Source organism: Halichoeres trimaculatus, unplaced genomic scaffold (assembly GCF_033239565.1).
Source record: "Halichoeres trimaculatus isolate MK-OKI-2021-1 unplaced genomic scaffold, fHalTri1.1 fHalTri1_scaffold_8, whole genome shotgun sequence".
Lineage (NCBI taxonomy): Eukaryota > Metazoa > Chordata > Actinopteri > Labriformes > Labridae > Halichoeres > Halichoeres trimaculatus.
Genome location: NW_027437186.1, coordinates 16542190 through 16567110, shown reverse-complemented (window position 1 = coordinate 16567110; position 24921 = coordinate 16542190). Strand labels below are relative to the sequence as shown.

Genomic DNA, 24921 nt, shown 5'->3' with positions numbered 1-24921 from the left:
TCACAAAATAAATCTCACCAATCACAAAATAAAGCTCATCGATATCAAAAAAAGTTTCAACCATCACAAACGATGGGTGAAATTTATTTTGTGATTGGTGAAATTTATTTTGTGATCAGTGAAATTTAATTTAGGATGGGTGAAATTTATTCTGTGATCCTAAAATGTATTTTGTGATCAGTTACTTTAACTTGTGATCTGTGATTTTTATTTGCATTCTTAAAATTGTTTTTGTGTTTTTTAAAATATATTTGTGGTTTGTTAAATGTATTAGTGCTTTTGAAATTTATTTTGCGCTTTTTGAAACATTTATTCCCATTGCCCCTCAGGGCCACCATAAAGAGGTCCTTAAAACACTTTTGAAAATGTTTCTTTTCACAAAAAAAAAAAAAAAAAAATCTTGCCTGTAATGTTTTTGTGATATGGCACTGTGAACCCATGGTCACCTCACAGTATGGGTTACTTTTTCCTGCAATCAGAAAAACAAACAGCCACTTTTTCAGACAAAGAACAATGTCAAAGACTTAAGAAAAAAACAAGAAGATCACTCTATCACATTGGTTTTTGTCTCAAGCAAGCTCGTGGATTATGGATCCGACACCCTGCATCGGGGCCTGATTTCAGGCTGGACACTTTTTGTTTGCTGATTTTCTATTTTCCAACACCAGGAGTGTGTACGTACCATGTGAGCGACAAGGTTTGAGCTCGATCCCCTCCACAATGTTGACCATCAGTCTGCCAATACCTGTCGCCCTCTGAGATCGTACTGAGACAAAGAGATGGTTTGTTGCTGAGCAGGCCTTAGATGAACTTTTTAACGTTGCACATGACAGGTAGATAACAATCAGGATTAAAAAAGAAACATAGGGGTACCTAGATATGCCTTCTCCCTCTTCTTCTTCTCTGTCTCAATGAAGAGTTCTGAAGCTGCCTTAATTTTCTGAACCCAGGCTGTCCTGCATGAAAACACGCACAAGGACAGAAAGAAAGCACACTTTTTAATGGAGAGTTCTTTTCATAAGGAATAACAGCAGAAAAGACTTTCACAGTGTGGAGTCTCTTCTTTTTCTTGATTCAACAACCTTGGGCACTCAGTACAGCCCTTACATAATGTAATACACATTACCTTTCATTGATGCTCTCAGCTCTGAGGGTGTAAACTCTGTCTATGTGAGATATATGGAAGAGAGGTTCATCTCCTGACGGGTCTGTCGGAAGCTTCACTAACACTTCATTCAGGAAAATAGGCTGAAAGAGACAAGACAGCTCAGTTATAGAGCAAACACAGAGCAAATATTTGCAGTTCTTTCAAAGAAATAATATGAGTCTGAGTGAAGTTGGATCATCATGAGCTATCTTACCGTTTTGTACATGCGGTACTGCAGGTGTGTTTTTGATGAGAAGACTTTGTCTGAACCTGAAGAGCCCAGAGGTTTGGTGACCTGTGAGATGGATACAGATATAACCTTTGAATATAACTACTGTATTATTGTTGTTGAGTAATAATGCAGTATTTGTCTTTGAAATGCAGCCATGTAGAAGTAAGGAGTAGCCTGAGTTAGTAATACACATAGTATTATAGTATAGTATTACTACTTATAAAACCTCTCGAGTTATGTGTTTTTGCACGTTTACTTCCAGATGAAGGGTCGTCAGGCTCACCTGTGTCAGCAGCAAGAAATCATTGAAGAGGAAGCCGTATAGCTCCTTGCTGCTCTTTGCTTTGAATAACTTTCCACTGTGGAGAAACTTTCTGGGACCCAGACAGTTTGTGACTGAGTTAAACACAAGTTGCTGGAGGACAGAGAGGAAAATATATTATCTCCACGGACAGATAAACAATTTGAGCCACAACATGTCAAATACAACACACAGGATCCAAAAACTAAACGACAGTTAGATGGCACATGATTATTGTCATCTTACTTTAATATCTCTGTTCTCGTCATTTTTACGCTGTATTTTATTCTTTATTGAAGGTATTTGACTTTTATTCCATTATTCAATCAAGTACAGGACCAGGAGAGAGCAGGAAACAGGATGGGAGTGTGGAATGACGCGCCAGCAAAGGGCCACAGGGTCCATTCAAATCTGGGCAACCCACTTGAGGGCTAGGCCACACAGCCCCTTATTTCTGCTGTTTATAAATAAATTAGACATTAAGAGCATGCATAGGAGGCAGGAGACTCATACAAATAAACTAATAATTACTTAACTTATTAACTTAAATTGGGTTTAGCTTAGGAGCTCCAGACACAGCTTGTTATCTGGATTTTATAAAAGCATGACTCCAAAGTGTCCTTTTTTTCCTATAGTATCTTATTTAAAGTATTAATTGAAAATGTTTTCATTTAAACAGTTGTCTGTTAGCCTCATGTGTAATATTTCTTTTCAAATATATTCATTCAGTGGAATAGCTAATAAAAAACAAAGGTATGATTGGTTGTTAGTAAGTGCATATAAGTGTTTGTTTTGCTGTGTGTGTGTGTGTGTGTGTGTGTGTGTGTGTGTGTGTGTGTGTGTGTGTGTGTGTGCGTGTATGTGTGTGTGTGTGTGTCCGTAGGACTGCTTCAGTTACCTCAGACAGGCCTTCACACTGGACGTGAGCCTGGATCCACTCCAGACGATCTGAGTTCTCCTTTTCTCTGACGCCCTCATTCACCTTAAAAACAACAGGAAGTCAGTGTGCTGCTCGCTCAGTGTGAGTGTGTGTGTGTGTGTGTGTGTGTGTGTGTGTGTGTGTGTGTGTGTGTGTGTGTGTGTGTGTGTTTGAAGCGTGCATATTCAGGAGTTACTCTCCTGAACCTGTAACAACAGTAATCATTAGAAAAGCACAAGCCACATGCAATGTTTACCTGTGAGCACAGCTCTTCAGCTTTCTCCAGAGCAGCTTTCAGGTGGCTGTGGTCTGGATGAGACTCTGGAGTGTTTTCTAATATCTGTGGGTCAAAAGAAGAAATGAGAAAAAAACACAGAATTAAGTGTGCATCTTCACTGTTGAGGGCAGGGAGGGTGTGTGGCACATACATTCTTGATGATGAGTGGGTAGCGTGTGACTCTCTGCATGGGTTTGAGCAGGAAGCTGGACAGAGGCATCCCCTTACACCTGGGATCCATGGCTAATCTCTGAAACAGAGAGAAACCAAGACACAATTTGAATGATAGATCAAGATTTTCATTTTTTAAATTTACACATTTTACTGGCGATTCTATAGAGACCATCCAACCCAGTTGACCCGGTAAGGCACCAATCCTATTACAGCAGTGATAGATCTCCAAAGTGACAGTTTTGAAAAAATCAACCTGCTGATGGTTTCGTTTGCATTTGTAGGTCACATAGAGAGAGAAAAGGTTAAAGATAAAAATGCTGCAAGGTAACACAGACAGTGTGTGTGTGTGTGTGTGTGTGTGTGTGTGTGTGTGTGTGTGTGTGTGTGTGTGTGTGTGTGTGTGTGTGTGTGTGGGTGGGTGTGTGTGTATTTTATACCTTCAGAAAGTCTTTGATCTCAGGGTTGTCATCTGTTTTCTGCTGAATCAGCGTGGCTCCGTTCAGCTGACAGGAACAGAATCTAAACATAAAAATAAAGAGAAAACACAGACATGACACCCAGCTACAGGACTGCTGTTTGACTTCTGCTGAAATTACACTGGGGAAATATTTGAAAAAAAAAAGTGTTGAGTTTGATTTTTATGCTGATTAAAACTAAAATTGACATGCTGATTTCAAAACTGAAGCCTGTTCCTTTTCTAGCACATCAAGTTTACCCTTCAGATAAGCGAACTTCCACTTATTAGCTGTAGTAAGACTTGCCAGCTGATTACGATTGGACTCATCTACAGCTATGTGGCAACTTGTTTGAGTAGTCACAATTGAGACAGTGCAATGAGAGGTGTGTGCAGCTCCCAATAGGTCAGTACTAACAATATCTGCAAACAGAAAGCTAGCATAGTAGGAATGAAGAGGATTTGTGCTGGTTTTTCTCTTAACCTTGTAACCATGGGCATAGTGTTGTGAGTTCTATTTCGTTTTATGCTGGGTTTTTTTTTTCTTTAAAGCTTGTAAATTTTTCATCTTAGTGTTTTATTTACATATGTATGTACTGTATTTCCTTTATTCCAGATCATGTCTGCTCCTGTAGCTCCTCCAGTAGCCATATCCTTTGTAAAAACACAATAGTGTTAAATAAAAATTGCTGTCATGGCTGTTTCTTCCATATTTCATTGTATGTTAATTGAAAATTTTTGTAAAACAAGCACATATCTGTTAAGTTAAGTATTTTTCATATTTTGCAAGAAATGGGAATCCTATGGTTCAAAAACTTGATGTGATAGAGAAAAACTGAGATCAGTTTTGGATTCTGCACCCCAAAATTAGCAGCTGTCAGACCTAACTCAATAAAAATTCCCTAGTGTTAAAGACACTGGACAGCACCTGATGTATGGCTGCATGTGAGGCAGCTGGTTGGTCAGGATGTCGCCAATCATCTTCACAGGCATCCGATCACCTGACATCTTCTTCCTCACCCGTAGAGCCCTGGGCGGGGGAAGCAGATGATTTAGTACATGTGGGTTTTTAAACAAGATATCAGGAAAACACTAATTTCGATATCTAAAAGAAAAGTGTTTCCACTCTTGTGGTACTGTTGTGTGTTTTTAGTGTTTGTCTTTACTTGAGTAGTTTGATGTTGCACATGATGAGCTCCTTCCAGTTGACAAATATCATGGCAACCTCCTTCTCCGTCAGCAGCTCACACTCCAGAAGAGGTTTGTGAAAGATCTAAACACACACAACAGAAGAGTCGTCACATTTTTTTAAATACGAAAAAAACTGATAATAAAACATTTACATTTGAAATATTTAGTCAAAGTTGAAGGCTCTTTTTCCTTTTTGCTTAACTTGTTCTTAAAAATGATTGTATCTTCTTCTGGCCATTGGGTCTTTAGGTGCCTCACAGTAGATTCAAAGCAAATTTTTGCCCCACATGACTCACAAAACAACTGCAGGGAGTGTTGATAGTGTAGCTACTACTTGTGAGTATTCACCCTTAAGAGCCGAAAGTTTCCAGCAAAGCCTTTCTGGTGCCATTACTTGACTGAAACCTATCCTTCAATCAAGGTTTTTTCACTGATTTGTAAGGAGATGCCACATAAAATTCAATTTTGCTTTCCTATAATTTAAACATGGATACAAAGTAACAATGCTGGATGTTGATACTAAATGTGTGGAAATTTTTACGAACCACCATGTATTCATATGTTGCAGAAATCCCTGAATCTAACTGTGAACTGATCAAAACGGTCTGTACTACAAGTAGTTTATCAGATCTTAAAAACTTGCTAAAATGTCACCGTTATTGCATAAGGACATGATTTGTAAGAAACTGGTTAATGACACCTTAAAGGGGCGGGCCTCAAACACCAAGGTCTGCCCCCCCTCAACAGGCGTTCATAGGGCTGGCTAATCAGAGGGAGGGGGGTTTACAAAGCGGGGAGCTTTAAAGAGACAGCAGCTAAAACGGAGTGTTTTAAACAAAAGCTGTGATAAGAGTTTTCTAAAACACACAGTCACTCACGCCAGCGAGTGAGAAAAAATATGGATTTTTCTGTACCCCCCTCTAAAAGAATTAATGAAACTGGATGGCAAAAATGTTGAGGTTCTTCTTTTTTGTGCAAGTGACAGCTTGAGCTCAAAAAAGGCCACAAACAACATTCCTTTTACGAGCTTCTATGATTGATAACTGATAAGGTGGCATATAATGGAGTTTATTAGACTGAATTTAACAAATGTCAGCTTGAGAAAGACACTTCAAGAAGGATTAAGGAGCAAGGTTATATTAGTTAACTACATACATTGCAGTTAACTCAAACTAATAAAAACTAGAAAAGAAAACAAAAACGATAACTAAACTAAAACTGTATCTGTTCACAAAACTAACTGAAACTAACTAAAATTATAGACAAAATGTCCTTAGTTATAGTTTTTGACAATATTAATAGCCTTTAGGATTTAAATTAATCTGACACATTTTCCTAACCAATTTTACGACAGTTTTCGGCAGTTGTCAGCGCTGTACGGCACCATCACAGCAACGTACTGGGACGTGCTTGTTTACTGCACTGACTGGCTGTGCACTGTGCTGCAACGAAACGTAGTGGAGCAATGAATCAGAGCATCTGTAATAGTTTAATTGCATGTGAGACTGACTTTATTGTTACAGAGCCCAAGTTTCTAATTATTAAAGCTCATATTATATTGTTTTATATAATTTATGTTTTTTATTATTTTTATTTAATTCATGTTAACATTATTTTATATAATTTATGTTTATATTTTTATATTAAGTTTATATTATTTTCATGTGTTTAAGGCAGCAGCCAACATTTAAGTATCAGCATTGACTGAGCAGTGAGCACTATGTTGAACTGGAAAATAAACTGTTTTACAAAATATTTACTCTAACCTTTTTGAATCCTGCACCTGGTTAATAAGGTATGAAAAACTAAAACTAAACTAAAACTAAACTAAAACTAAGCCTTGTTGCAAAAATTAAAACTAAATAAAAACTAGAATGCCTGCTCCAAAACTAATTAAAACTAAACTGTAATGGAAAAAAAATGTCAAAACTAACTAAAACTAAACTATTATTGAAAAAAAAATGTCAAAACTAACTTAAACTAAACTATAATGACAAATCCAAAACTATTTTAACCTTGTTAAGGAGGCAACAAGTGTGCCTTGTTAGTAGTGTACTCATTCTCTCAATCAATTTTACATGACAGTCTTATTAATGAAAATCCATATTTAAGGTAAATTGTGTCCAAAGCACTGGAGATTGCTTTGCCCTTCCTTAAAGTTGGCCAACCCAAAATCCCAAACCACAAAAGGCTTTTTGTCAGATGTTTTTGAAACTACTTGCTGGTGGCTTTCTTAGTGTTTTAAAGTAGCATGTGTTGTAATGTAATGTTGGTACTTCAAACTGTAGTAAACTTTCACACATTTATCTTCTCATTATTTCAAAAAAGTGTGAAGAAGAGGAATTAGTCTGTAAAAAACTGTGAGCCAGCGACTCCACTGTTTACAAATAAAATATGTTTGTTCACCTCTGTAACGAGCTGCAGGTCATTGACGTAGTTCTCCTCAGTGACGATCAGCTCGTGGATGTATCCCTGCCTCTTCCTCTCCATGGGACTCAACATGTCCAGCAGGTGGAGGTCGGCACACCCTGAAATAAAAAGACAATCACACATACAGAGACACACACAGAGCTGTCATTCAAACACCCCAACACAATGAAGGGGTAAAATTAAAACCTTTATGCCTGTAGTAATGTATTACCAGCCAAATACATACCTGAGATCAACAAACAGGAAGTGGAACAAAACAGGGAGATGTCTGAATGTGTTAGGTTATCGTTTTAAGAAACAAAACAAAACTGGATTTAAATTAATTTTATTGCGTCTGTGTGTTTTCTAACAGCCATCCTTTAACGGACACGACTTAATCAGCCTCTATTTCAACTGAAAGCAGAGATAAGATCTGAATATTGGCGTGCAACTACATTTCAGTCACACATCTAAGTTTTGTAATGTTTGAAGTTTTATTGTAGCTGCACTCGGCTCATGTTTGGCTTGAAAGCTCTGACCTCATTACTCCTCATAGGTTCATTTACATGCAGAAACTTGAGGAGGGATGAGATGCCGGGCCTGAAGGAATGAGACTGGTTATCCTGCAGCTTAAGTGGACAAGGATATTTTGGTCAATTGTCTTTTATTTCAAGGCAAAGCATCTTGAAGGACAGATGAATTCATGTTTTAACTGAGCCTATTAATTAGTGAGTGTATTTTTTAAAAAAAATCTTTGTTTAAAAATGTTACAACAGCATATTGAGCTTATAATTCAACAATTTCTTAACAAATGATAGTTTAACCAGGAGCTAGCTCAAGACACCATCAAACTCTGACACAGTGTGTGTGTATGTGTGTGTTCGTGTGAAAGAGAGAGGAATAAGGCCAGTCGACTGAAGTCTGTCTCAGAGCGTTTAATCATCAGGATGAGTCAGATTCACCGCTTCATCAAAATCTCCACCAATAAAAACCTCAGGACATTTTATTACCAAAGCTACGCTAACATTCTGTACAATTCATTCATTCATTCAAGTAGCCTTTTCATTCCTTTGTGTATCCATCTGACCATCCATGTCCATTTAACTCACTCACTCATTCACTCACTTATTCATTCATTCTTAATGCATGCATTGACAACAAGTGCAGTGTGGTTACATTTGGCCTGGCTGTTAATCCATTCATCCATTCATTAGAGTTGCAATTTATAATCATATGACGCACCAACCATTACCATTCATTGGATTTACAAAAGGTCATACTCAGCTTCTTCTTCTTTTTACACCAGACTAGAGCAGAGCCATGCTACAGAGCAGAGCAGACACAGTAAGTGTACACCCATAAAAGAAATGCTGTACGTGAAGAGTTTTTCCTTTCTTTCTGTAACATTCGTCAGTAGGTCATACACTGCTGATGTGGCTAGTTTGGAGCATGGCTCTGATCTAGACTGGACTTTGATCTAACTTAAAATACTCACTCTGAGTGTGAGAAGTTTCAACCATCAGTTCACAAACCGACAAAAGCTGTTTGAAAACACCTGCCTGTGTGTCAGTCCCATGGGGACCCTCAACAAGCTGACCAGTGACCAAAGTAAGGACTCCAGCCTCAGGTTTGTTTAAAAACCAATGGTTTTCAACTCATCAACCAATCAGAGACTTTCACCTCCAATACTGACACATTTGAGGAGCCAATGGGATCCAAGCACATTAATAATTATCATAATTATCATGATTACCATCATAATAGAAACAACACTATTGCTTGTTGTATAAAAAATTGCGTAGTTTCAATAATTATTTTAATCATTGTTTGAGTGTCTGAGGGTAAACATTTAAATCACAATACTGTCATCTGGATGAACGAAACTACAACAAAAACACAAATTTGATAAGACAACCACTATAATACTAGTCTGTTGCTATGGGGTCAAATAGGAAGGCAGTTTTCTTGACTTATTCATATTCACATGGCAGACATTTTCCTCTCATGTCATGCTTAGCCAGGGTGGCTAACTTGATGTTGCAATGTACTGAAACCATTTAAGCTTGGGATTAAAAAATAATGTGGGAACCTCTGAAAGAACATTTCATAATTTTTACGAGAAAAAAAAAATCAGCAAGAGCCCTCATTTAGTTAAGAACAGCCTGTGCTTGTGATGGGGCACATTTTTTGCTATGTCACTGCTAGCTAGCTTGCGTTACTGAAGGCTAGATGATATACCTCTGTAAAAAAACCCAATAAAAACTCACTTTAGGGGGTAATTATTTGAATAATGTTTAAAAATCATCTTTCCAATGAACTAGGTACAGACAGCTTAGTTACAGCCTTGAACTTCTTGTTACATTTCTGTTAGCCAGCAAATATTAGTGTTAGCTAAGATAAACTACTGTTAGCTAGGAGGTCACATCTTTTCAACTGTATATGTAGTTGTTTTTTGCCAATGTTTTGCTGTAAGCTAGCTTACATAAGTGTGGGCTAAACCAATGAATTGTAATGTTTGTGCGGAAGTGTTTAAATGCTTTACATTGGCTGCTGTCTAACAGTAACAGGGGAATGGCAAATATTAATGTTGTTTAACTTGTAATACATATTTTTATGAGCCTTGAGCACACAAATCAAACATAACATTTGAGCTTCCCACTGTATGGCATTAAAAGAAAACACTTGCCAAGTGAATATCAAGACCAAGATGTCTTGAAGATAAATTGTAAATAGCAATTCGGATTAACTTAACGAGTGGAATTTTAAGGTGTTTCTCTTTGTATTTCTCCACCTGTTGGTTTCTGAACACAGACCTGGAGAACAGTTAGATAACGGGATAAAATGAGTGATTCAACATATATAGTTCATTTTCTTCTTAGATGTTCTAAGATATGTTAAAACTGATAGTTTGACAGGTCAATGTATTTTTACATTATGTAGGGGTGAAATAGTTTTTCATGGTCTGAAAGTCAGTTTAAAGCGCAGAGAAAAAAAAAAATCACAATACCACAATCTGCTTCTTTTTACCTGTGAGCTACTTCTGCTTTCAAATGGCTGCATCATTGTGTGGCAAATTTTAAAAGTTAAAGCTAAAAACACATCTGTAATATCTCTATGTCAAATTGGGCAATAGCTTGTAACTGTTGTTTGCCACGTGTCAAGTGGAATATATATGCTGGATTAAAATGTTTCAAATGTGTGTTTAAGATCTGAACAGAAACAGTTTTCACCAGAGCTGTATCATAGCTAATTGCCTTGCTTAGCTAGTGTCTCTGATTTGATGGACACAAGAATTTTAAGGGTTCTTGTTTGACCTGATCCAAAGAAGAAAACATACTAGGAATCTTCTTCTTCTTTAGGAACAATTAACAAATTTACCAATGACAGTGAAGCTCAAATTTGAAAAGAAAAAAAACAACTATTTGTTAGGGGAATTTAACCACATCTAAAAACATAAAAGCTACAATTCCTGAGGTGATAGAGTCAACACTATTCTAATATTTCTTTGCTAATTATGAAACTGACAGTGGGTTGAGCAGTTTTTTTCTCCCTTGAAAAAAATCATTTCACCCCTTCATGCTTAGTACCAAACTGTCCGTGTATAATGTCAGTGTCTGTAATCCTGGTTTTAGCCCTCAAAGGTATAACAGTATCTCTTCATCATCATAGCAACACACAAAAATACATATGTAAACAAAAAATAACAACAACAGAACATAAAACAGATCATTTAACGTTAATACATATTCAGAATGTTAAACTACAACCGATAAAAACACTATTACTGTGTCTGATTGTGAGATATACATATACAGTATATGTGTGTGTTTGTGTGTCTGTGCAATTTGTTCACACTGTTTAAGGTCATGTGCATACTCCAAACTTCCTGTACCATGTTGCATTGTGTGTGTATGTTTGTAATTTGGTTAGCCTGTAAGCTAAGCATAAACATAAACAGCATGGCTTTCTATCTCTAGCCCTGAGCTACAGGCTGAGTCCCAATTCCAGTTGCTCGCTCCCTTTTATGCCTCCTTGTCTCCTTTCCAGGCAAAGAAAGGTGGAGGAGCTTAACTGTAAAAACATAGAAGGGAGCGTCATCCTGGGTTGAAACTTAGCTCTGAACTGCTCTTGGACGCATCTCAATAACCCCTCCTCTCCTCTCCGTTAATTCCTCTCCTTTTGAAGGGGAGGAGAAGAGGGGGAGGAAAAGAGAAAGAGAGGAGGAATCTTTGGCATTGAGGAGAGGAGAGGTGGAGAGAGGAGAAGAGACTTTAACTTTGAAACTCGTCCTCCAGCAGATAGTGGGTCTTTTCTGTAAAGCTGTGGGAGGGGAGTAGGTTAGTGAGGGGGGAGGGGTGGAGCCAGCGCTTTTGACTGACAGGTGAATGAAGCTGCTGAACCAATAGGAGCCAGGTTAAAAAAATAAAATTAGAATAATAACAGGAGTAGCAGGGATGAGCTGAGCTACTGATTCTAATGACAGAGTCTCCCATGAAGCCACAAAATGACCCACTATCCACTTTCACCACGCTAAGATAGGTGTGCGTGTGCATGTGTGTGTGTGTGTGTATTTGTGTGTGTGTTTGTGTGTTTCACTGTGATCCAGTCAAAACATGTTCATCAGTCCAATCTGAGAGAAAGGAGCTCAATAGTCTCATCTCCTCTTTTGCTCTCCTTCAACCTCCTCCTTTCTTCCTTTCCTCCCTGTCTAAAGACCTCTCTGACTGATAGAAACAAAAAGAGAAGAAGAAACAGAAGGAGGAGAAGAAAAGGAGAACCCTGACTATTGATCTCCCTCCTGTTGAGCAGTGCTGTTTGGAGAGTCAGAGCCATGCATAGACAGAGTTCTCGCCACCACTGGGCGTTAAAGCGTTACAGTCTGTCTCTCTGTCTGTCTGTCTGTCTTTCTCTGGCTTCTATTGGTGGAGGGTCGCCATTTCCGGGTCATGTGACCTCTTGCTGCTGTCCCATTGGTTGAGTGGCCTAGTGGGTCTCTTTGAGGGCTTTGAGGAGAGGGGGGTTCTGGGTAATGATATGATCCTAGAGAGAGGACGACAACAACAACATCAACAAAAACAACTAAACAAAACAACAACAACAACAACCAATCGGGTGCTAGGTGGGTGGAGCGTGCAGCAAGACAGAAAGTGTGGAGGTGTGGTCTAAGCTAGCATAGAAATAGAGGATGTAGAGTGAGCAACTCAGCAACAGGAAGTGTAATTAAGAATCTAGTCATAGCAATTTATCACTTCTGGTCTATTCTTTAGACTATAAATAGAAAAGTATATTACTCATTATTTCACGTTGGAAACAGGTTTGTTAAAAACATTAAAAACAAAATGTGATTTTTTTTATTGTTAAAAATTCATCTTGATAGTGCTGTGTTGTATCTTGAGTTCATAAAACAAACATATTTTGTATGGCAACTTCTCATTTCTAATTGGCCCGTAAACAGACCATTCAAATACTTTCTGTGACGTATCACTTTAAATTGCATCAGTTCTTGCAGAAATATACTTTGCTTACTATACATATTTATAAAAACTTATATCTGTAGGCAGCTCCCTAATCTTACAGTTGATTGGTTCCTTTCTTACCATGCAGTGTAACAGACGAACACCAACGTGTATGAGTGTTGTCAGATGAGGCTAGACTTAAAGTCTTTTTTTTCTACATTTCACAGGCTTGTACAGACTGAAGTAGATGATTCTAGTGAAGCTATTTTTTATTGTTTGAATGAAATTAAATATAATAGTTTCAAAAATATCCACCTATGGTTAAAGCAGATGCTCCGCTTGAGTGACAGTAAAGTCATGTATCGTGTTCTGCCCCCTAATTGCTATAAACAGGTTTGACATCCGCAAATTGCACATTGACTTCAAAAAGGTGAAACTACACATTTATTTCATAAGTTTATCATTTATTTCTTAAGGTGATTATTTATTCCTTATTTCCACTTAGGAATAGATATGCACATATCATTTGTATTATTACTTTAAGTTCTTCACTGATTTTACATGTCTCACTTTAAACTGGGAGGATATGCCGCCAAGACCAAAACTATATGAAGACATCCTCATGGTTTTATTTTTATTATCTGTATGTCAGCATCAAACGTCACCAAACTCTTTGTATATTTCATAATCCCTGATAGTAGCATCAGTTAGATAATGACATTTGACGTTCTGTGCATTATGACCTAATTCTTAATAGACATAAATTTTTACCAGAGCGCATCAACCCCATTTGTCTACAATAGAAAACTGTGTACTGTGGTTATTATAAACACGTCTGACTCCATGTACATCAATACGTTCAGACCTGCTGCCTGTGTCTCTCGGCTCAGCTCTACAAACTCTAAGTCTATGGTGGATCATGCTGAAGGGGAACATGCAGGAAAAAGAGGGAAACACGTAAACAGTAATGTGCGCAAATACACACACATGCATGGACGTACAAATCATACAGACACACACAAACACCACCCAGAGGTGTTGCATGACTGGGAAGTTTTCAAAGAGGCCCAAAGGAGTGTCAAAGTGAAAGGTCAAAGGTCAAACCAATCCAGGGTCAAACATTGAGAGAGGGACAGCATCTCCACACCTGGCTCTGGGGTGTGTGTGTGTGTGTGTGTGTGTGTGTGAGAGAGAGACAGTGTTTGTGTGCAGACAGATGAAGAGTTTCACTGTGTGTCTGTGTGTGTTAAATAACTTTGTATTCACGCTGAGAATATGTTGATGTGTTATTGTTAGAGAACTGCATTCTGTCAATCAAGTGAGATTGTGTGTGTGTATGTGTGTGTGTGTGTGTTTGAGTGTGTGTGTTTGTGAGTACTCACACTGCGTGCTTGGGTCGGTATCTGTAGTTAGTTTGACGTAGTTGCTAGGAAAAAGACCTTCCCTCCCATTGAGCTCTCCTTTCCACCAATCACAGTCGTCCTTGTTGAGCACCGTGATCACCTGACCTTTCTGGAAGGCCAGCTCGTCATCGTTTTGGGCCACGTAGTCGTACATGCCGATCACCTGACACACAGCTTCACCAGAGACAGAAAAAGTAACAGGACATCAACATTTTGTGTCTGGTGTTTTGTGTCTGCTACTTTCAGTGACTACTGCTGAAGTAACCAAAGGATATTTAAGGTTTTGAACTTGACATCGCTGTACCATGGTGACTTGTTATGAGCTGTTATGAACCAGAGCATGAGTAAAAACTCCTGGACAAAAGGCAAACTTAAACTCAAACTTGTATTGAATTATTTGTCCAGGAGTATTATTTCTACCTGTGTGAATGTGAGTGTACCTGTGCTGGCAGGAGCCAGTTTAGGAGGTGTGGGCTCTGTTGGCGTCGTTTTGCTGGTGCTCGGACTGAGCAGCTTCACATAGTTGGCTGGAAACCAACCTATTTGGCGCTTTTTCCCTCGGGCCTGGACCAATCAGAACAAATCAAGGATTTAGTCAAAACAAAGGCAAACTGAGTCAGCATGTTCTATCAGTATCCAAGCAGCTTCATATTTATGTTTTTTTTTATTGTTTTACAACTTTATTTACTGGTAAACATAAAAAAGAGTAAAGGGGACACCGTACACTTGTATGGCCCCGCTATCTATTAATCAAACTTTAATTCAACAATCAAAAAATAAATAAATAAATAATTTCTTTATGTATGAGAAGGACATTTAAACCTGTTTACCTGTAGCTCTCCTTCCCACCAGCCCCCTGGGTTCTTTTTTCTGATGAGGATGAGCTGTCCTGGAGCTAACGTCAGCTGCTCTGCTCCTGTAGCACTGTAGGGGGCGATGACCTGAGCGATCTCTGATGGAGAGACAGGGGAGTTTAGTGTTAAAGAGAATCTTTAAATTTCAGTTTCTGATTGCTTTCAAGAATGAGGGAAAGGAATAATAAAATCTGGTTTCTTAGAGTTAAACAGTTATTGACTTAAAAGAGGAATCTTGTTGGACAGGATAAGTGTTATAATGCTGTAAATAATCAGCTGAAACCTTACCTGGCTTCTTTCCTAGACTGCCCGTCTTCCCTGCTGCTCCCAGAGACTAAAAAGGAGAAAAGTTTGAATTTACAGCCCGTATTTTCCTAGGTGTGTAAAACTTGATAAAATGGGTGTAAAACACCAACGGCTATGGTTCAACTTAATCTCACCTCTGAGACTGAGTCTCGAGGTTTGACATAGTTGGAAGGGAAAACTCCAGTCTTTCCCCCAACCATTCCTGTCCACCAATCGCCTTCTTTCCTGGTCACCACGACAACATCTCCCTGCTGAAAACTAAGGTCTCCTTGTTCGCTGCTCTCGTAGGTGTACATGGCCACGTACTCTGTGAGGATGCACATCCACATGTTGAATAACAATGACCCGCTCAATTCTTCCAAAGCAGTACTGTGCTCGTGTGCGTTACCTTCTCCAGAATCAGAGGGTTTTGTTGGGGAAGGGGAGGGGCGTTTCCCATTGGGTGGGCTGTCAGATGCTCCAGACTCACTAAAAGAAACAAAAACAAACAATATTAAAAGTGTAACACAAGTTTTTTAATCTCATCTGAAATTACACCTAAAATAAGCTTCTCTTAAATCTACTCAATGAGGTGTTTAATTACAATACTTTGACACTTTCTGACAAACTCAGGGTACCTGATAGTCTCTTTAAAAGACTAACAGGAGAGGGGAAAAAATTATGTAATGGGAAAATTGTAATGCCATATGTAAGAAAGTTCAGCAAAGTCAGAGGAGGGGTTAATAGATCTCTAGATGTAAGTTTTTTTTATATTCTTCAAGGCTAGAGCATTCCAGTTGGATAGAGAATCTAACGTGATGTAACGTGTGTACCCACCTTGTGTTTTTGCTGCGTGATGAGAGACTAACAGGAGCTCCCATGGTGGCAGAGATGAGCTTGACGTAACTCTTGGGGAACCAGCCTCTTTGTCCAGTCTGCAGCTCACCTAACCACCACATGTCCTGCTGCTCCAACACTGTTATTATCTGCAGGAAGTAAAACAAAACAACTCAGTTAAACGAAGGTGTCGACTGACTGATGAAAGAGTCAGCAGAGCAAAGATAAAAACATATCTCAGTGAGGAATCAATCACTTACCTCATTTTTGTTAAAGTTGAGGTGGTTGTCTTTCTTCGCCCTCCATGGATACAAAGCCTGAGCCTGCAGACCCTCTACCTTCTCCCCCTGACAAACAGAGGGCAACAGTGCATTATTTAATCAGGTGTCAAGATACAAACAGAGCAGCAGCGGTCTAATCAAAAGGTTTCCACGTAAAGCCAATCTTGGGGATCAAGTTTAAGAAATAATAATCCACCAGTAATACAAAGAGCCTGGACTAAATACCATAAGAAATGTCTGTACCTGTCCAAGAACAGGAGAGGGGGAGGAGCCCGCTGTCATGGTAGCAGGTGTGAAGGCAGAGCGTTGTCGTAGCTGTGCAGAGGGAACGCTGAGTGAGGGGTTCTGACTGGTTGAGGAGGTCGGCCATGCATCCCACCCCTCGCTGTCTGACTGACTGGCTGTGTTGGAGGGCCAGCTGAAAATACAGATGACACACAAATATCAGAACATAGCTTTAAATTAGTTTTAAATAATGCGCATCAAAATTAGGGATGCACTGGTATTAGGTATCAGTGTTCCTCAAAGCTGGATTGGTATCGGTGGGAAGGGGCTGATCCATGGTGCTGATCCAGGCAGCCAGCGCCTTTTTTTCCCGGCGCTTTAGGCTACTTGATTTGAAATGTTACCTCTAATGCACATCCTTCGTTTTTTACTGCATTACCAGTCTACAGGGTATAAAAGTTTACAATTGAATATAATTTTTGTATATTAAGAAGCTTTGTTTTGCTGGTAAACATTTAAATATTTTACAGTTTAAATAAATTTTAACCTCAGTAATTCCATCATTTCATTTTTTGCCTTAACCCCAAACATTATCAAGATGTATCCCACAGTTAGGGATTGGTACCTTTCACATTTGAAACGATACGGTACCGATGCCTGGTACCTGGCAATCGGTACTGATACTCAACGGTTCCGATTTTCAGTACTTTTTTGTGTTTATGTGGTAAAAAATATCAATTTGTTCAATAATAAAATAAATATTTTTTACAATTCAACAAATATATTCTTCTATATATAACCTTGAAATGCTGTATTCATGTCCAGCATGGAAAATCGCCTACTCCTACACTCCTTCACAGTCACAAGGATGCGTTTAGGTACCTAAACATGGTACCTTTTGATTTTACATAAATCGATACCCAGTACTTTTGACAGAATTCGGTCAGTACCTAAAAAAGTACCTAATTCAGGACCCATCCCTACCCACAGTAGGGCATGGAGGTCATTATTTAACACTGATATTGGTCGATACCCATAGCCCAGGTATTGGTATCAGAACCAGACGAGTTGGATTGGTGCATCCCTAACTAAAGTGGAGATTCAAATAGTGAAAAGGGTAGTTTTCATTCATATCAACTGATTTAAATATAAAGCAGCATCAGTTTAGTGGAAGTTTGTCTCTACTTGGGCTTTCTGGTTCTAGCACCATCAAGACTTACTTGGTGCTAAAATCTGCCCAATTGCTGTTGGCGGAGGATGTGGAGGAGGTGTTGTGACCAGGAGCTGGGGGAGGCGTGGTCATTGGCTGCTGAGCTGAGGTTGGTGTGGCTGAAGCAGATGCACGCAGGCTGATTGGCGCTTCACTGTCAGGTATCCTTTCTGCATAATTGGCTGGGAACCAACCAGTTCGCCCTCTAAGCTCTCCTCCCAGCCAACCGGGTTCCCCTGTTTGAGATTCATCCACCTGTGAGAGCAGTGAGGTAGGGTTAGAGACAGATGAAGCATTAACACTCTGAAGGCTCAAACTGACAGAGAAATGAGCGTGCCTCTTCAGACGCATGGCAGACCAGAACAATGGTAAACACAAAAGCTACAGCAGCAGCAGATGTTCAGAGCTGAAATCAAGGACGCAGGATTCATAAATTTACAGATTTACAAAACATCATTTTGACTTAACTGAACTTCAAGTCTAAAAAAACTATTGCATGAAATACTTTTACAAACATTTTCCAAACTTAAAAACTTCATCTTCATCAACATAACTTCTTCACTTTTCACTTTAAATGTAAAAAAAGATCCTTTTGGTTTATTTCACTTTTTACTAGCCAACAAATTTGGTGGTCAACCAACACTGCTTTTCGAAAACGTTTTTGTGTATCAATTTATTGCAAGACTGCTGAGCGTGGGATGTGGATGGTTTGTGGGTTGAAACGTTTTATTTTATTTGAAAAAAAAAAAGAAAGAAAAAAGAAAAAGCCAGCTGGCTGTCTCATCCTATTCATGCCGTTTATTTCAGAGGAATAATGAATGTAAGAACAAAATATCATCTTATTACTCAAACCAGTATTTGAGCAGAATTTCAGAAATGATTTCCAATCATGATCGCAGGCCTGAAATTTAAAGCACTCTGTAATTTTGTACACCAGATATATGTGTGCCAGAATAAGCAGGAAGCAAATCATCTACTGAACAGTTGGCTTTCTGGGTAAAAACCAAGGGGCAAAGTGGTTTTAAAAAAATGAAGGCGATGTGCTAAAAACGTCAAATTATCGAGAGTTTGCTTAAGGCTGACTGCAGAAAAATCAAAAACCACGTACACACCAAGCCAACAGACTTTTGCAGCATCAAAAGACATATTCACAGTAAAACTGCTTGAGTCTGAGCAAAGCTTATTTCACTATCAGCACACTGCTCAGGGGGTGAATGTTTTTCTAACTCAGTGGCTTGGAAGATGTTAAGATCACAAGTTTGTTCAATCAGAGGTACAGCTCGTATGACTGACAGGTCTGGTGCCCAATAGCTGTTAGTGAGAAGGCCCAAAGCCTGTCTCTTGATTCTATCAAGAAGTGAGAATGGGTGCAAACTCGCCAAAGTCTCCTTATCAGGCTGAAAAAAATCCAACTTTTCACTTTAAAAGCTCTGTTTTTGTAAAAATCTCCTCTTAGAGTGACTTTAGAAAAACCCTGGTGTAGCTGATGTGTCAGGTGAGGAAAGGTCTATTATCCCCACTGTGTCCCCTGGCCTTACGCTATGATAGTTAAACACATCTAAGACTTGTAATTCTCTCTGTAGAAACATCCCAAGCAAAACAAAGTGAGCAGATGTGACAATAACTGATTCATTCACTGGTAAATGAATGAATGGTGATGACATGAGATGAACCAAGGACAGCAAGAGTTCACAAGTGGGTGCTGGCTTGGGATTGGTGAAGGCACAACACTAGGCTGGGGCGAGAACTTACCCATTCCCCCTTCACCTTAAGTTTGCACAGCAGAGGAGAAAGGAGACAGTTAATACACACACAGCACACAGTCATACACACACACACTGGAAAGAGAGTAGAGCCTAAAAGATACAGACACACAAATACACTGAGGACTTAAATGAAAAGACACACATCAAAGAAAAACTTATCTTAGGTAAGCTTATAAGACATTCATTTGTGTAAAACTGCAGCCTCATTCTCCGTATGACAAGAACTTTATGTTTTTAGTTTTGTGCAAATGCTACATACCATAATTACATCTCCAGGAGCAATACTGATCTCATCATGGCTGCGAGCATCAAAGGGATACAAAGCTCTGTAGTAAACCACCTTCACTGGCGGCTGCTGGTCAAAGCCAGTGACTGGCACCTTCTGGTCAAATAGACTGGGTCCTGGAGCCTTTTCCACTGAAAACACACAAATTAAAGGACTTGAGCTTCTTATCCAGTTCAGGGTGGCACTGTCTGTAGATTGTGAGCCTTTAATGTAGTTGTAATTTGTATCCATATCAACGCGTGGCTCCACATATGTTAATCACTGCTTCAATAGCTGACGAATAAAGGGGATTTATTGGTCACAATAATTAAACTGATCTGAAGGCTGAAATCCCTCCCATGTAATCTCATGTTGTGCTTCTTTTTGTTTATTTATAAAACTTCAACATCTGTGCGAACCTGCTGAGCCCCAGGGGTCGGCCGGCTGGCTGAACAACTTGTTCAGTTTCTCCTGCATGTCCTTCTTCCCTCTCCCCTCATCTTCCTTCTCTTCCATTGATCCTGCTCCTTTCCGCCCCTCTTCCTCCTCCTCCAGCCCTCTCCTCTTCCTCTCTTCCTCTTCCTGAGTCACTCTGTTCAGCCAGGCATGGGGTGCGGAGATGGAGGCCGGGCTTGGGACTCTGGGGGGAGGGCCTGCTGGTTCGTCTCTCCAGGCCACACCCTCCTCCGATGACAACCTGTGAGATGAGAGGAGAGGCACAAAATGTTTTATGGTAATTTAAAAAATGTCCTGTCTTGTTGTACTAGTTCGGACATATTTGAAGTCTTCTACTCTTCATTTAATTTGTACCTGCTCTCCTGAAGCTCAGCAGACTTTCTCTCGCTTGGCGTGTGCATGTGAGTGTGTGTGTGTGTCAGTGTGAGTGTGTCTCCTTCCAGGTCCTTTTGCTTCTGTCTCTGCTGCCGGCTGTGGATCTCCCTCAGCTCCTGTAAGGCATCATGGGATACAGGACGGAACAGTGGTGAGGAGGAAGTGGGACCAGAGGGCTGGTTTGCTACGGGTTGCCATCGACATCAAACAACAACAACAACAACAACAACAGCAGCAGCAGCAGTAGCAGCGGCATGTATTAGTCAGGTGATCAAGGCAAGCTCCGCCCCTTTAGCTAGGTCACTGAGGTGATGAGACATACCTGCCAATAACCAGGTCATTTTCCTGGATGTCAATTCTTAAAGTTTTGATGATAGGCTTATTGCTAATGAGGAAAGATCAAGACTCCTTGTTGATGCTCTGCAGCTGAGGGTGGAGCTCAAGATCCAACAAATCTATCCTGAAGCGCTCTGACAACTTTAAAAGAGGAGACAGGTAACAGATTACTTCTGCGTGCTTGTGACATTTAATGTGTAATGTCTTTTAGCTCTTGAGAATTAAAAGTTGGAGCACAGGTACAGCAGGGTACACACTTTTCATAATAATTTTTAATTAACTAATTTTAGGTTAATAGATCAGATGGTTATCAAGATTACCATGCCAGATTCTCCAGCAGTGTGAGGTGTGACGTCCCAAAATAAGGTGTGCAGCAGATTTGGTACCTCAACTTGATGAATTAAACTTTAAATATTCATTTTTTTCTGAATCATGTTGTGTGAGTCTGAGCATGCACTCCATGGAATAACACATGGAAACAAAACAATAGCTAATTTGAACTTTTTGCTGACTGAGGAGGGGAGCACAACAAATGCAGTTGTGTCAAATATAGGGATGGGTATCAATTAGAAACGGTTCCATCCAGCAATGTCATTAGCCTTTCCCTTGTCTATTCTTTATATTTCCCAGAACCAGACAGACATTTTGTCATGTGCAAAGATTTTTAATTTTATTTATTTATTTATATCGAGAAATATCCAGATGCAGTTACCAATTTCATATATATTTACCTCTGCCAAGGACGTTATGTTTTTGGGAGTTTGTTTGCTTGTTTGTCTGTGAACAACATATCTCAAAAAGTAACAAACGGATCTTGATGAAATTGTCAGGAAATGTTCAAAATGGGATAAGGAAGAGGTGATTAAACGTTGGTGGTGATCTGGATCACTGTCTGGATCCAGGAGTTTTTTTAAAGGACTCTTTATCATTGTGAGATAGTGCCGTTTTCCCCATAAGTGCATATAACTCCAAGATAAATGGTTGGATTGCTTTGCAAAAGAATACGAGACAAAGTCACCATCATTTTTGACGGATGTAAAAGTATGATCCAGATCCTGGCAATATTCTGGATACAAAGATCTGGAATATGAAATATGTACTGGGTCATCACAATTTAAACACTGTCAGGTAACAAATTATTGTACAAACCTGCAACTAACACCAAATTGTAGCAGACAGTCTGCTGAAAGGGAGTATAACATTTAAGTGGGATTAAAGTGTTGTATGACAATTACAATATGCTCGGCAAAGGTCTGTGCTCTCTGAGTGCTTTCTTAGCTACTTATAAACTAAGTGATAATGTTGACACAGAAAACCTGTAAAACCTCATATTTGTAAACAGAAAACTCACAGGAGGAAGTAACAAGAGAATTGATAAAGAATTGGACCAATAAGTTGAATCATTAATGTCATTGGTATCAGTATGAACACAGCAAATGAAGTTAGAGGGGAGTCAGAAATTAAAGACCCAGGACAGAGGTTGGCCCAGTGGTGAAGTCGCTCACCCCTACAAGAGCAACTAGAGTTCCTGACATAGGCGACGTAGCCCTTGTTCAAATCTGACCTACATGTGACCCTCTTTCTAAGTTTCTTCTCTATAAAGAAGCATAACACAATGACTGACATCTCTGTTGTCAAATGCAAAGCTGTGTTAGGCAGATTAACAGAGCAGAAGAGGGACAGCAAAAGGTCACGTAACGCAGAGTCATTAAATTTGATATACCCGCGTAGGGCTGAACAATCTATTGTTTTCAGATCGAAATCGCAATTTTAGACAATGCAATTTTGAGATCGCCAAAGCAGCAATTTTTTGCAGCGCTCCTGACTGACTCAGGATCTGTTGTGTCAAGTATTATACACATTCTGTTTTACAACTTTGTAGACAATCTATATGTTAAAAGTGCTGGTAAGCAGGTCAACAACACAAAGCCTCTGTTTAGGATAAGATATTGATGAAAACAGATTATTTATCATCATCATTGATGATTAAAAAATCGTGAATTGCAATATCTGCCAGAAAAGTTAGATCTTTTCCTAAAATCGTTCAGCCCTACATGTGAATATCCCAAAGCTTGATTCGAAGAAAATTGTGAATCGAATTGAAATCACAATATCTGCCAGAAAAATCGCAATTCAATCTTTTCTTAAAATCGTTCAGCCCTATACCCGCGGCAGGTGTCTCCTTGAATCGAACTTGAAAATCTGTTCTGCTGTAAACTGACCTGAAGGGACTTCGATGTATTTTCAGTTAGTAAAGTTTATGCTTCGGTTGCTACACCTACAAGTCAATACAACTGCAAAGCCCGCAGTATTTTACTGGCTAAATTTTTGAAAAACTAAAGTTTCAGCTCATTTTGTTATGTTTTGCAGAGAATGTGACATACTAAGTGATCTTTCCAAACAGAGAAACTCTCAAATGTTTCAATGCCATTTATTTTTCAGCATCTTAGCTGAACAAGCAAGAGGGAATTTACTAGAAGGAGCCTTTTTCAATGCTGGAGGTCAGCAGGCACAGGACTCAAGCTATGAAAGTGGGCGGAGCTTACACAAGGCACTGTATGCTTGAGGGAGGGGTTAGAAATAAACAAAAAAAGGAGGAAGAGGCTGATGAAGAGGAGTTTGGGAATGCAGTGGTGGCAGTTCTGTGTAGTCATGACAACCAGCTGTGCCATTAGAACACACTCTGTTACTATAACAACACAAGGCAGCTGTCGTGTTTCAGCCAAACAACCAATGTGAAGTAACCATCAGAAACAAGCAAACCAATCAGAGAGGAGAGATGGCGAGGGGGAGGAGCTACAACTCTGGAGAGAGTGGAGTCCAAATTACCTGAAACGGGAAGTGGAGGACATGAGACAACACAGCAGGCCATGCATACACTCCACTCAAAGATGAGACACAAACGCACACCCACACCCACAATCACATATAGCCTTATAAATGTCAGCTAGCTTCTATTTGTCTGGCTGAAACATCTCCTGGAGCCCACAGGCAGCAGCATTACACTACAGTTCTGTAATTTAGTGGAGTGGCCTGACAGAGCAACAGCATAAAGTAAACCTGCTAAACTAGCAAGACTGCTAGCATAGCATAACAACTAGATACAGCATTAACTATGGGAGCATAGTTACCCAGCTGGCTAAGTAGTAAGCTAACACCAGCATGGCTGAGGGACTAGAGGAGGTAAAGAGAGACAAAAGAGAGGGTGGTGAAGAGGAAGAAAAGACTTTGAGTCACAGGAGAAGAAAAGGAAAGAAGGTACAGAAGACTAAAAGGAGATTAAAAAAAGAGAGAACTAGAGAGGAAGGGGGAAAGTGGGTAAAGCTGGGTTGGTGTGTAGACCTGTATAACGTAGTCTAGCCGAGCCAGACACACCCTGACGGCTGACACACACTCCTGTAGCTGTCCCTGCTCCTGGCACTGAAACACACATATATACATACAGTATATACAAACACACACTGATGATCAGGCGTTCTATGGACACAGACACACGCTCCCAGACAGTTCATGTGATATGTGCAAACGTCTTAATTAAAGCAAGCTATTCTGAGATAAATAAAGAGACGGCCATGTGGAAGTAGCCTTTCTAAAACCATCTTATATATTTATTCACTGTCTGAATCAAACCAAAAAATTACAGTTAAAATTATGAAAAAAAGGTGAAGCAGTGCACTCATTTTCCATTTATGTATTATAGCATTTCTTATTTTTTATGTCTATTTAATTTCTGAAATATACTCAGAGCATAACTCCACTGAAATAAAAAGAAATATATGCATTTCATATCTTAATTCATATCAAACTGCTTTTCAAATGTCTGAACAACCTTTTTTATATCCTGGCGCTAGCTTGATAATATTCTCTAAGTGATAGTTTAACCAAAAACTAACAAAGATATAAGTAAGAGGGTACACAATCAGACACTGACTCATGCAAGGAGAGGCCTCAGTGAGTCACCGTGATGAGTAATGTATAAATGCAAGAGTAGCAAAAACAGGGTGAATTGGCCTCTGCCCAGATGTCAGCTGAGTTAGTACAAATTGCCAAAAGCCAAAAACGTCTTTA

At 39.4% G+C, this 24921-nt stretch overlaps 1 protein-coding gene across 6 annotated transcripts in view; it reads right to left on the bottom strand.

Annotated features, from left to right (window-relative positions):
* The window catches only part of itsn1 (intersectin 1 (SH3 domain protein)), a 51410-nt gene that overhangs the window by 3882 nt on the left and 22607 nt on the right, over positions 1-24921 (bottom strand). For 2 of the 6 annotated variants that reach the window (XM_074676380.1, XM_074676384.1), the window contains 27 exons: positions 20497-20633; positions 20106-20383; positions 19681-19838; positions 19408-19422; positions 17666-17910; positions 16464-16638; positions 16200-16286; positions 15940-16088; positions 15512-15591; positions 15258-15430; positions 15106-15151; positions 14794-14915; positions 14404-14527; positions 13943-14137; positions 7102-7223; positions 4671-4777; positions 4433-4534; positions 3488-3569; positions 3028-3126; positions 2856-2939; positions 2579-2662; positions 1663-1794; positions 1362-1442; positions 1127-1248; positions 874-956; positions 683-766; positions 405-469 (listed from right to left, as the gene is read on the bottom strand). In XM_074676380.1, coding sequence (XP_074532481.1) covers positions 405-469; positions 683-766; positions 874-956; positions 1127-1248; positions 1362-1442; positions 1663-1794; positions 2579-2662; positions 2856-2939; positions 3028-3126; positions 3488-3569; positions 4433-4534; positions 4671-4777; positions 7102-7223; positions 13943-14137; positions 14404-14527; positions 14794-14915; positions 15106-15151; positions 15258-15430; positions 15512-15591; positions 15940-16088; positions 16200-16286; positions 16464-16638; positions 17666-17910; positions 19408-19422; positions 19681-19838; positions 20106-20383; positions 20497-20633 — 3231 coding nt within the window. Of the gene's footprint in view, positions 1-404; positions 470-682; positions 767-873; positions 957-1126; positions 1249-1361; positions 1443-1662; positions 1795-2578; positions 2663-2855; positions 2940-3027; positions 3127-3487; positions 3570-4432; positions 4535-4670; positions 4778-7101; positions 7224-13942; positions 14138-14403; positions 14528-14793; positions 14916-15105; positions 15152-15257; positions 15592-15939; positions 16089-16199; positions 16287-16463; positions 16639-17665; positions 17911-19407; positions 19423-19680; positions 19839-20105; positions 20384-20496; positions 20634-24921 lie in introns of all 6 variants that reach the window. The other 4 variants (XM_074676379.1, XM_074676381.1, XM_074676382.1 and 1 more) reach the window with 2 other exon arrangements.